At 40.4% G+C, this 12438-nt stretch overlaps 1 protein-coding gene across 1 annotated transcript in view; it reads left to right on the top strand.

The window, feature by feature from the left end:
* The window catches only part of NMUR2 (neuromedin U receptor 2), a 67520-nt gene that overhangs the window by 36747 nt on the left and 18335 nt on the right, over positions 1–12438 (top strand). Inside the window, exon 3 of the mRNA XM_082257163.1 lies at positions 8215–8340. Coding sequence (XP_082113289.1) covers positions 8215–8340 — 126 coding nt within the window. The remainder of the gene's footprint in view (positions 1–8214; positions 8341–12438) is intronic.

Raw genomic sequence — 12438 nt, 5'->3', positions numbered from 1 at the left:
TATCAGAATTTTTCAATATTATTACATATGTAGCAAGGTTTCCAGGCATGTGGCCTGATGTGGGTCTGCCATTAGTACCGGTGTTCCGTGAGAATTACCTACCCGTGAGAAAAACCTACCCCTCGTCACTTCCGGTTCACGGCACTGTATGTAATGCAGCGGTTACATTAAAACAACTGTGCGGCAATACGAGTCATTTGCGCTCCTGTCCCGGTCACTTCCCTGCTCTCGGCTAGTAAATATAAAAGCAGCGGCGGGTGTATGAAAACATAAATCACAGAGCCGAGAGCCGCTTTTATATTTACTAGCCAAGATCAGGGAAGTGCCAGGGACAGGAGCGGAGATGACTCGTATTGCAGCACAGCTGTTTTATGTAACCGCTGCGTGGGTAGGTTTTGTTCACGGTACACCGTGATATTTTCATACTAGTGCGTATGCGCACTAGTCAGCTCCTGAGTTGTTCCATTAGGTATCCGGGGCTGAGAGCATGCGCACTGCTGCGCTGCTCAGCTGTTCCTGGCCGGAAGTGACAAGGGTAGGTTTTTCTCACGGGGTAGGTAATTCTCACGTTACACCGGAATCCTCTGCAGCCCATGTGAGCTGAGTCCCTGGGTGTGACAACTGAAGCAATGACAACTCCGGCATCTTTGTTTGTGGTTTTTATTATAAGTTAAAGGAGATGGGAGAAGGGAATGAGTGGGATACTCCTTTAGGCTCAAACTAATTACAATTGGGACTTTGATCCTGAAAATGCCCGTTGGCACTTCCTTGACGCCAGCCGGCGCTAGCCAACGCTCACTAGCACTGAGTACACACTGCAACTTGATAGAAGTGCTGAATCCTCGACTGAAAGTCCAGAAGATCCAGAACTGTGAAACTGTAGAATTTCTGACACTGTTATGCTGTATAAATCACTGAATACTGTCCCCTGCTTTGGCCAGCCTGAGGTAGTATGAAGTAGAACTCTGCATAGCTGTACTTGCAACTGACACACTCTATACAATTCAGGGTGCAGATGCCCACTTGACTGTAACTCTTCAGGGTCCACTGACTAATATCCCCTTTGTAACTTCAGGGTCCTCAACCTAGGTACCTCCTTGTAGCTAGCTGACACTGGATCCCAGAACCTCTTCCGGAGTGGTCCCCTCTGACTCTAGGCAGACCCCCAGTGGCAATCCTCAGTACTCACCACCTGTGTAAGCTTTCCTGGGACTGGACCCCTCTCACTCTCCGCAGACTCTCGGCACACCATATCCCCTGATTGGGCTTCCCACACTGCCCTATGAGAAGCCTCTCACAGGAGCCAGTGGGGATACTTCTCCCCTCAGCAGGCACATCTGGAAGCCCTGACACCCTAGCCAAATAAATCACAGCCCTGCTGTTAGGCAGACAAGGCCCACTATACATTTACCTAGCACCTACCTGTAGGGTGCTACACATTTATGCTTTTTTCTTTCTGTATTAATTTGCCATTATGAAAATATGTAATAAACATTAATGAAACATACATATAAAATAATGCACCTAGGGAAAAGGAATCCCTTGTGAGAGTACAACATTAGGGATACAGTTTTGCCCAACACTACAGAGGAAAAAGATTTGGGGGTACTTATTTCAGATGACTGCAAAATGCGCAAACAGTTTGACCAGGCAGTGGAGAAATCGAATGCGATTCTAGGATGCATCACTAGAGGGATCACCAGCAAGAGAAAGGAAGTCCTGATTTCCCTATATAGATCTTTAGTGAGACCTAATTTAGAATACGGTGTCCAGTTCTGGAAACCTCACTTGCAAAAAGATATTGATAAGATAGAATGAGTCCAGAGACAGGTAACTAAAATGGTGAAAGCTTTAGCGGATAAAACCTATCGAGAGCGACTTCAGGATCTTTATATGTACAGTCTGGAGGAAAGAAGGGAAAGGGGAGACATGATTTAAACCTTTAAATAGATCAAGTGAGTGAATAAGGTTCAGGAGGTCAGTTTTTTTCAATACAAAACCAAAATCAACAACATAGGGACATGACCTCAAACTAACTGGAGGAATGTTCAAAACGAATTTTAGAAAGTATTATTTTACTGAAAGCATTGTTGGTGCTTGGAATAGACTTCCAGCAGAGGTAGTGAGCCAGTCAACAGTAAATGGCTTCAACCATGCTTATATGTAAATATAGATTCATACTCAGACAAAACAGTTAACAAAACAATAAAAAGAAAAAAAAATTAAAAAACAAACAAACAAACAAAAAACAAAGGGGCTGACTCGATGGACTACTTGCTCTTTTATCTGTTGTCACTATTCTAAGTTTTTAATAATGCTAATATATATTTAAAGTTAGAACTTTTTTGTTAAAAGTAGGGATTGAACTCTTTGAGGCTGGGTTCACACTGCCACAAGGAGCAGCTCACAGCAGAGGTCTGGTGCGTCCCTGTTCACCATTTCAGGTCCGATTTCAGTCTGAATTTTTGGCTGAATTTGGACCTGAAACGGAGCAGAAGATGCACAGGACCCCTGTGCAATTCGCACCAGAGCCACTCCAGAGATATGTGAACTGGCTCCATAGAGAGCCGGTCACAATTTCCTGACATGCAAATCTGATGCAGGGAAACTTGCATCCGATTCACAATTGTGTGAACCCAGCCTAAACATTTTGGCTGTCCCAGAAATTTCCTTCCATTCCTGTGAAGTGAGGAAGTGAGAGGGGATCCCTCTAAAGGAAGGGAAATCCTTTTCTCAGCAGTTGTCACCAGAACAACCCACTTGAACATTTCCCTCTTTCCAGTGACCACTAAAAATGTTTTTTTTTTGTACTGGTGACAATGGTCACTAGGACAAAACGAGATGGTGGATCTCTACAGCTAGGACAGAGAAAATATTTCAAGACCTAGTAAAGATTTTTAACCTTTCCCTACTCTATCCAAAGCAAACAAAAAATGGCTTTAGACACTCTTTAACTTTTAAGTGCTGAGAAGCCGCCTTCTGCCATAGGTACCTAAAACATAAATTAGGAATAGCCAAATTAGGCATACATTGAAATGCTTAGAGGGGTATAATATAGTCATAGAAAATTCAGTTTCTGATGTTGCACTTGGCCTGCCTCTTTCTTCTATTTCTTTCTCATTATTGGTCAGGTAAGGTATTACACATGAACCAATAGAAATATAGGTGGGCCAATTATTACTTCAGGAACCCTTAGAACCTATGTACAATGTAGAGTTCCTGGGATCTGCAATATATCTGACTACACATGTAGAAGCTTGTAGGTTCCAGCAATGCATGGTGGGCCATTTATTACTTCAGGAACCCTTAGAACCTATGTACAATGTAGAGTTCCTGGGATCTGCAATATATCTGACTACACATGTAGAAGCTTGTAGGTTCCAGCAATGCATGGATTCCTGCAGCTGGAGAATATACTTGGGTTCATTTTAATTTTTTAAACCTAAAGAAACTATTAGCATCTGAGGAGTAATGCCAGTTTCTCAATCTGATCAGCTCACTTATGTATAGTAAATAAGACAAATTATTGTCCCAGTAAAAGCAACTGGTGCAGATCACAGATTGCTTGTAATAGCTTCAGTTAATCCATAGACTGAAATGTTTTATCCTTGCTGACAGCACTGCAGTATCAGAAATATATCCTTGGTTTCTCAACTAGTCATTTATATTCTGTGACTGACAGTGACATCAATCAAGGCACCAAATGGATATATCTAGAAAGTATGCAGAGATAAGTGCCAGGGTGAAGAAACTGAGTTAGATGAAAAGTGCTTCCAAAAAAATATAATACCTTGGTGCAGCTAATAGTCTGGAAGCAAATAAAGAAACGTTAATACATTAAAGCCCAACTTAACGATCAGTTCAAATCAGAAAAATACATTCCAGATGCATCAAAACAAAGTATTTTCAAAGTCTTATAGATTTTTTTAAGCTTGTCCCCTGCTAGCATTCTGCACAGAAGGACCTTTGTTGTCTGTGTGGAAGCCGTGGTCTCTCTGCAGAAGTTCAGCATGACCTTTTCTAAACTAACTTTTAGACGCACAAACTTGTGCCCGGGGTGATCATCTTTTCCCAACTGAAAGTAATGGCTTCATGTGTGATTCCATGCGAACACTTGCATGTAATTACTTTGCACAGGCTGAGTAACCACAACCATCCACATCCACCAGTAAATCCCACTGCAGGTATACGCTGGATTCTTGCCACAGCCGAAAGTAAAACATCACGAAAAAGAGTCTTTAGACTGCATTAAAGAAGAACTCTGCACAGCAAGACTTTACTATGTTTATTGTGTTATTCGCTCCTAACCTCTTCAGTGTAGCATGTTATTTTTATTTTCTTCCATCATCTAAAATTTTGGCTTTTAGATATACCTTTTTGTATGTCTACTCCCCACTAACACCAGTGCTGCATATAAGGTTGACACCATCTGTTGTCCCTGTGTATGATTGCACAATCAAAATACAGTCTGTGATGTCCAACACACAGCCACAGGTGTGTGTGTTTCCCAGGTTGTGATTATTTAAAGGAGAAAATAAATGCAACACTGCACTGATAAGGAGCTAATGATACATTAACAAATATTAAAATTGTGTTGCCCTGAATTGTCGTGGGAAAAAAAAAATTGCAAATAAAGAAAAAATAATATAGCGTATACAATTGCAACACAAGTCATATTGTAAATAAATGTTATTAAAAATTACCAAAAAAAATAATAAACAAATAAATAATAATTACCTTTCTATTTCAATCTATAGCGCCGTAATTTTCTGTAAAATGCAAGGCAATATGGCAATCTGGAGGCATTCTGTACATAGATGGTGTACAGAACGTCCCCCCCTAGGTATGTCATTTCCTGCTTGTGTGATTGGCTCACTGATTTGCATCTCCTGCAACAAAAATTTTATTTTTGGTGAGATATTCTGAAAGGAAACCAAAATCTAAAATGTAAATTTAAAGGGATGTACACCCTGCCCCTTTCCTCATTAGAGCCCTTCAGGTGCAGCAGCTGATTGATAATTACAAAACCCCTCCCATACAGACTCTTGCCCATGCACACAGACAAACAAACAGATATTACTCCAGAATAACAAAAGGTAGGACACTGCAACAAAGTTTGCTAAAATCCTTGTAATGTACATAGATCACCTAGAGGGGAGAATTTTTTTCTCAACAAAATGAAGTTACTCTTTCATTACATTTAAAGGGTAACTCCACTTTCATGGGAAAAAAAATTGCAAAAAAACCCAAAATATTAATATCGCAAATACAATTGCGACTCAAGGCAAACAATATTTGTTACTTTCTGCTATAAAACATATTCAATAAAAAAATGTAAAAAATCAAATTTCTTCATCAATTTGGGCCAATATGTGTTCTGCTACATATTTTTGCTAAAAAAAAAAATCCCAATAAGCGCATATTGTTTGGTTTGCACAAAAGTTATAGCATCTACAAACTATGGGATATATTTATGGAATTTTTTTTTTTAATAGTAATGGCGGTGATCAGCAATTTTTAGCGAGACTTCAACATTGCAGAGGACAAATCTGACCCTAGGTGACACTTTTTGGGGACCAATGACACTAATACAATGATCAGTGCTAAAAAAAAAAAAATGCACTGGCCTTGTACTAATGACACTGGCAGGGAAGGGGTTAACGTTAGGGGCGATCAAAGGGTTAAATGTGTTCTCTAGGAGTGCTTGCTAACTGTGTGGGGGTGCTTTGACTGGGGGAAGACAGAGATTTGTGTTCCTGCTTAGCCGAAACACAGGATCTCCATCTTCCCCTCTCACAGAACGGTAATCTGCCTTGTTTCAATAAGCAGGCTGCCGTTCTGCCTCTCTCGGGAACAATCACCAAGTTCCAGCAAACATCAGGTCTGCCAGACCTACTGATTGGCCCCCCGCTGTGCCCAATCACAGTGGGAGCAGGTCACCACTAGCGCACATGTGCGCCCCCTGAACCAGAAATCGAAATGACATACAAGTTTGTGATTTTGCGCTGGAGGGCCACGCTGCCACAGTATATGTACTTGAAGCAGTCCGGAAGAAGTTATGAAACCACTCCCATTAGATGCCCTTACCACATGAACACAGACAAACACACAGTGATTTCTTCAGAATAACAAAAGGTAGGAATCTGCAAAAAAGTTTGATAAAATCCCTGCAATGTACTTTTTTCTTAACCAAAGTGGAGTTACTCTTTAACCACTTGCCGATCGGGCCATAGCTGATTGACGGCTAAAGTGTGGTCGGCTTATTCTGGGAGGGCATACAATGATCTCCTCGCAGACTCGTGCGCACACGGATCGTGGTAAAGGGCCAATGACAGCGGCCTTTTCCCACGTGATCACTTCATCCAATGACGGAGCAATCACTTGTCAACAAACCGGCACATGTACGATTGGTACAGTGTGTGAGGAGAGGAGAGAAACTGTAGCTGCAGCCATCCGCTGCCTCCTCCATACCCAAAGTGTGCCCATCCATGCCTCCATCCATGCCACATCCATGCCACATCTGTGCCCACCCATGCCACCTCAGTGCTCATCCATGCCACGCCAGTGCTCATACATGCCACATTGCTCATCCATGCCACGTTAGTGCTCATCCGTGCCACATCCATGCCACGTCAGTGGTAATCCATGCCACATTCATGCCACATCAGTGGTCATCCATGCCACAACAGTGCTCATAAGTGCCAAATCCATACCACGTCAGTGCTCATCTGTGCCACATCCATGCCACGTCAGTGCTCATTTGTGCCACATCCGTGTTCATCCATGCCACATCCATGCCACGTCAGTGCTCATCCGTGCCACATCAGTGCTCATCCATGCCACATCATTGCTCATCCGTGCCACATCCATGCCACATCAATGCTCATCCGTGCCACATGAGTGCCGCTACAGTGCTGATCAGTGCCCTACAATGCCTCACAAAATTGTAAATGAAAGTCAGGAAATTATGGTGCTCCCTCCATGTTGGGCCTCTGTATGTGGCTAGGATGTGGAAAAGTGTCACACATGTGGTATCGCTATACTCAAGAGTAGTAGCAGAATGTATTTTGGGGTGTAATTTTTGCTATGTACATGCTATGTGTTAGAAATATCTTATAAAGGGAAAACTTTGTGTAAAATAAAATTCGTTTTAATTTTCTTTCCACATTTTCCAAAAACTTGTGGAAAAAAATGACATGTTCAAAAGACTCCTAGATTATGTATCGGGGTGTTTGCTTTCCAAAATGGGGTCATGAAATTATATGTGTAATTTTTGCTCCTAGAACACCTGACAGTGCTACTTGGATGTTGGCCCTCTGTCTGTGGTCAGGCTGTGGAAAAGTCCCACAAATGTGGTATCGCCATACTCAGGAGGAGTAGTAGAATGTATTTTGGGGTGTAGTTGCAAGTATGCCAATAAAGTGTGTGAGAAATAACTTGGTAATATGACCATTTTGTGGAAAAAAAAAATAATAATTTTGCAAAGAATTGTGGTAAAAGATTACAACTTCAAAAAACTCACCATGCCTCTTACTAAATACCTTGGAATGTCTACTTTTCAAAAAGGGGTCATTTGGGGGGTATTTGTACTTTCTTGGCTTGTTAGGGTCTCAAGAAATGAAATAGGCCGTCAGTACATCAGGTGTGATCAATTTTCAATGATTGGCACCATAGCTTGCAGACTCTATAATCTTCACAAAGACCATAAAATGTATACTTATTTGGGTTATTTTTACTAAAGATATGTAGCAGTATAAATTTGACAAAATTTATGAAGAAAAATTAATAAATTTGCACAATTTTAAAACCGAAACAAAGAAAAATGCATTTTTTTACAAAATTTCAGGTATTTTTTCATTTATAGCGCAAAAAATAAAAAACCCAATTATAATTAAATACCACCAAACGAAAGCTCTGTTTGTGTGAAAAAAAAGGATGAAAATTTCATATGGGTACAGTGCTGCATGACTGAGTAATTGTCATTCATAATGTGAGAGCATTGAAATTTGAAAATTGGTCTGGTTAGGAAGGAGGGTTTAAGTGCCCAGTGGGTAAGTGGTTAAATCAGCATACAGAGATCAGCATAGATATCAGAAGAGAGAGATCAGCATTAACACTTTGCAAATACATTTTGAATGTATATTAGCTACAATAAAAACAGTATAAAACATGCTAATATATTTCACATACTAATCTTACCCTGTGTTATTACAGTTGTCTTAGTGATGGTTTTTGCCATCTGCTGGGCTCCTTTCCACATTGACCGACTTTTCTTCAGCTTCGTGGGGGAGTGGACTGAGCCTCTAGCCAACATCTTTAACCTCATGCATGTAGTGTCTGGTAAGTTGAATATGAATAAATTGATCTCTCTGTAATGGTATGCAGATGTAACATGGGATTTTTGTATGGTAAACTATATTCAGTCATGAAAAAGATGCTTTAGCAGCTGCTCCATTCTTCTAAACCCTATAGTTGCTAGTATCCGGTTTTTCTGAATGTCATTGAATGGCAGGCTCAAAAACCTTAGATGTAATTAAATATTCAGTGCCAGTTGTATCCAAAAGTATGCTATAAGTGCCTCTACTGAGGCTAAGCCTATTTCATTCACTGCTTTTCCCCTTCTCAACACTGCATGGACATCAATGTTAGGGTCTGTTCTTTTTGCTTCAAGTGGGTGTTGCATTCTCATCCAAGTCTTTGGGAAAGCAAAACCTGCTTGAATCTGGTCAAATTTGGGTCAACTGTCTGTAAATGTAACTGTCAATGAATTCTGAATGAGCTCAGGAGCTTCTAATACTGGTGTCAGACTGATGCCATCAACCAAGCCTAATCCCCATCAACACAGGACCTTTCTGAGCCAAGTGCTTCTTTCCAGCTAAAACAGAAACCTTAGTATGTAAGAATTCTGGTTCAAGGGCCATGATTATAACATATCTGCAATATTGTTAGGAGATTAAAGCTTACTTATCAGGCACAATAAAACCAGCATTGGTTATTTAGATTGCAGCATTCTTGGCATTTCATGCTGTGCCTATGCTGCATATCGCCAATAAAAAGATTCCTTCTCTGGCTGGTAATGTCCCCATATCCTGTGATGGAAACTGATCATCTTTGCCTCCTGTCTGTGAGGTGATCTGTGTCCTTAGCACCCTCTCTGCAGTTGTAGCGAGGAGTTTGTTCTACCATCAGGTAGATACCAAGAACATATGCTGAAGAAGGGCATACAAGCTATGCCCATCCTGAACCCAATTATGTATAACTGAGCCCCACTAATGCTGTTAGCATTTCTCTTCAGCAGACTCTGTGCATATAGACAACTCCTCATGACTCTAGCAGATAAATTATACTTTCAGAAGAAAAACATAATGGGACAAGGAGGTAAAGAATAAAAAAGGGGGATTCTAAGCAGAAGAAGAGGGAACTGAAGCATTTATTTTAGCTACTGCCCTAAGGGGTTTAAAGAAGTAGAGGGAGGTGAAGCATTTATTTTACCTACTGCCCCTAAGGGGTTTTAGGGAAACCTTTCAGGGCCCTTTCACACCAGATGTGCTGACATGCATTGATCAACACACACAAGCACATCTATATTCTCATAACAATGTATTTAAACAGGAGCAGTTCATACCAGTGCATTATGTATTTATTAAAACTGGAGGGTGCAAAATCTGATGCAGCTCCGCACAGAAACCAATCAGCCTCTAGATTTTATTGTCAAAGCCTAATTGAACAAACTGAAGTTAGAAGCTAATTAGCTACCATGCACAGCTGCACCAGTTTAGTAAAAATTCCCCCCTGTGTAAAATCTGCTTAAATTCAAGAAACATTATGTTGAAGTTTCCTTTACAAATAAAGCTATTGAAGTTATAATGTGAAATGCGTTTGTATGTACTCATGACATACACTGTGGTGTGAATGAACCCTTCAGGGGAAAAAAGACAGACACATTTCTCTTGCTAGGCCTTGTGATCTTACTCATTCCAGGAGGTACACTTTGAGCTTTCAGTACTCCTTTACTCCCTAATTTACAAAAACTGGAACAAGATTCTATGTCATAAGATATAGGGGTCAACATTCATCCTGCAGCACGGTGGGACCTTGACAGGAGCTTATCCAATAAATGTAAACAGCAAACAACCCTAAATCCTGAAAGATCAGATTAGAGTCAATATGGATGCTAATTTTTAGGGATAAGAGGACCATCTGAGAGAACAAGTTGTCTATAAGGTATGGTCTGTATCTTTCAAAGCAGCCTCTTCAAACCTCAGAAAATTGTGAGCAGTCAGCCATTGCTGGAGTGCGTGCATGTAGACAGGACAGCCGTAAATATTTTCTGCCATGGCTAGGAAGCATGAATTTAATCTTTCTGACAGACAGCTCTACAATTTTCTCTTATCACAAGGAGCAGGGAGGGGCAAGACCTCCTTTGGTCCTATACAGCACAGTTTGGAATTTTGCTGTGCTCGGAAATAAAAATAGTTTCTTTCAGCTATTCATCTAAAAGCAAGACTCGATATGATAGCAGACAGCATACAGAAAAGCTTGGGGTTAGAGGTAATTGAGTCTGAACATCAAAGTTTTGGCCCAAATCATCTTTAAATAGCCCCTTCAACCCCAAGTAGATTGATTTGGTGGAAATATGCAGAGACAACAAATTACCTTTACCAAATCCTGCCCGTATCATTTTTTTTTTACACTATATAATTTCAATTACTGTAAATCCGATCCTTCCTCTTTTACCAAAGACCTTTAGCCCCGGTTCACACTTATGCGATGCGGGAAGGCTGCGAATCCGTAGCCTGTTCCCGCATCGCAAACGCACCCCCGGCAGTTCACACTGCCATATGCGATACGCTGGGGGTGTCAATGTAATCTTAACGACACCCCCAGTTTGATCGCATATCGCAGTGCGATCTTGCAGTTCGCACAGAATCGGATCGCACAAGTGTGAACCGCTGTGCGATCCGATCCTGATGCGGCTGCCAAAAAGGGTCCTGTGCGTGTTTGCTGTGGGTGCGGTGCGAATTTAGCCATACAAAGTGTATGGCTAAACTCACACCGCACAGCCGATCGCATGTAATGAAGGATAAAGAAGAATGTGAACCGAGGCTTAGCAAGAAAATGAAATACTTGTTCAGAAATCCTGGTTTGTCGATCGCTATAATTGGGTAGAAGAATACCCTTGGTTACTTCAGACATTTTCATATCTTCTGCTTCAAGGCCCTATTCTCCACCTATTGTCCAATATTTTTATCTCCCTGAAACCTGTATCTTCATTGTTTGCGAGTATTTTCACCTGCCAATACAGAGGGGATGTGCTAGCTAACGGAAACCTCTCCTGCTACCTACAGCAGAAAACTGTTAGAGGCTAAGCACTACCTAGTTTTATTTAAGGTCACACCAATTACATATGTTTTAAGTTAGTACCTCACAATATCGTTTTTAATGCAGTATAATGTGTTTGTGCCCATTTAACTCCTTCGAATGCAGAGGAGTTATATCATCTGCCAGATTTTTTTTGGCCTGTGTCGCTTTTGGGGAAATTTCCATTATCTTCCTGTCTAGTTGCCAGGACAGGAAGTGAGTGGGATCTCTTCAACAAGGACACAACAAGGAATTTTAAAGAAATTAGATTCTAATCTTTCCCAGCTCTATCTATAAAACGACTAAACGTGTGCATTATGTAATAGAAAAAAGAACATTCTACTACTTTTTGACTTTCAGTTAATTGCTTTTTGACTTCTGTCTATAGTATCATTTACTTTTCTAATCAGTAGCAGTGTAATGGCATTCTGTCCATTTTAACACCTAAACTGGCTGCAGTTTTTGGCAACAGATTGAATAATTCAGATGCAAGAAATCCTCTGGTGCTTTGGTATGGTATGGTCTTGATTAAATGTCTCAGATCTGATGAATTGCCCAGCATTCCTTGTAATAGGAAACAATTTGACACCTGCTGAATTTTGCCTGCCAGCTGCACGAATAGGGGGATCTAGAAATATATAGTCACTGGACTGTAGCAGAATCCTATTTACACCCCAAAGTAGCAGAACATTTTGGCAAATCAAACTGATTAGGTATTTTGACAAGGTTTTTACATTTTTTCAATGATATTGGCTCCACACTTGTAATAATAGTTTTGTCCAAACTTAGCTAGCATAAATTTTTAATTTATATGTTCTATATTTTAAAAAAAATTGTAAAATAGGTTTATTAGGAACATTTAGTCAGAAGAACATATTCAATTTGTGATGATGTACTATATATTTATTTGCTTATGTATTTGTTACAAGTATTTATATAGTGCCAACTTACACAATGCTTTATATATATATATATATATATATATATAGCGTGTGTGTATTAGGTACACCTGTTCAATTGCTTGGTAACACAAATTGCTAATCAGCCAATCATATGGCAGCAACTCAATGCATTTAG

Source organism: Pelophylax lessonae (genome assembly GCF_965119305.1).
Source record: "Pelophylax lessonae genome assembly, chromosome: 4".
Taxonomy (NCBI): domain Eukaryota; kingdom Metazoa; phylum Chordata; class Amphibia; order Anura; family Ranidae; genus Pelophylax; species Pelophylax lessonae.
This window is presented reverse-complemented; position numbering and strand designations above follow the sequence as displayed.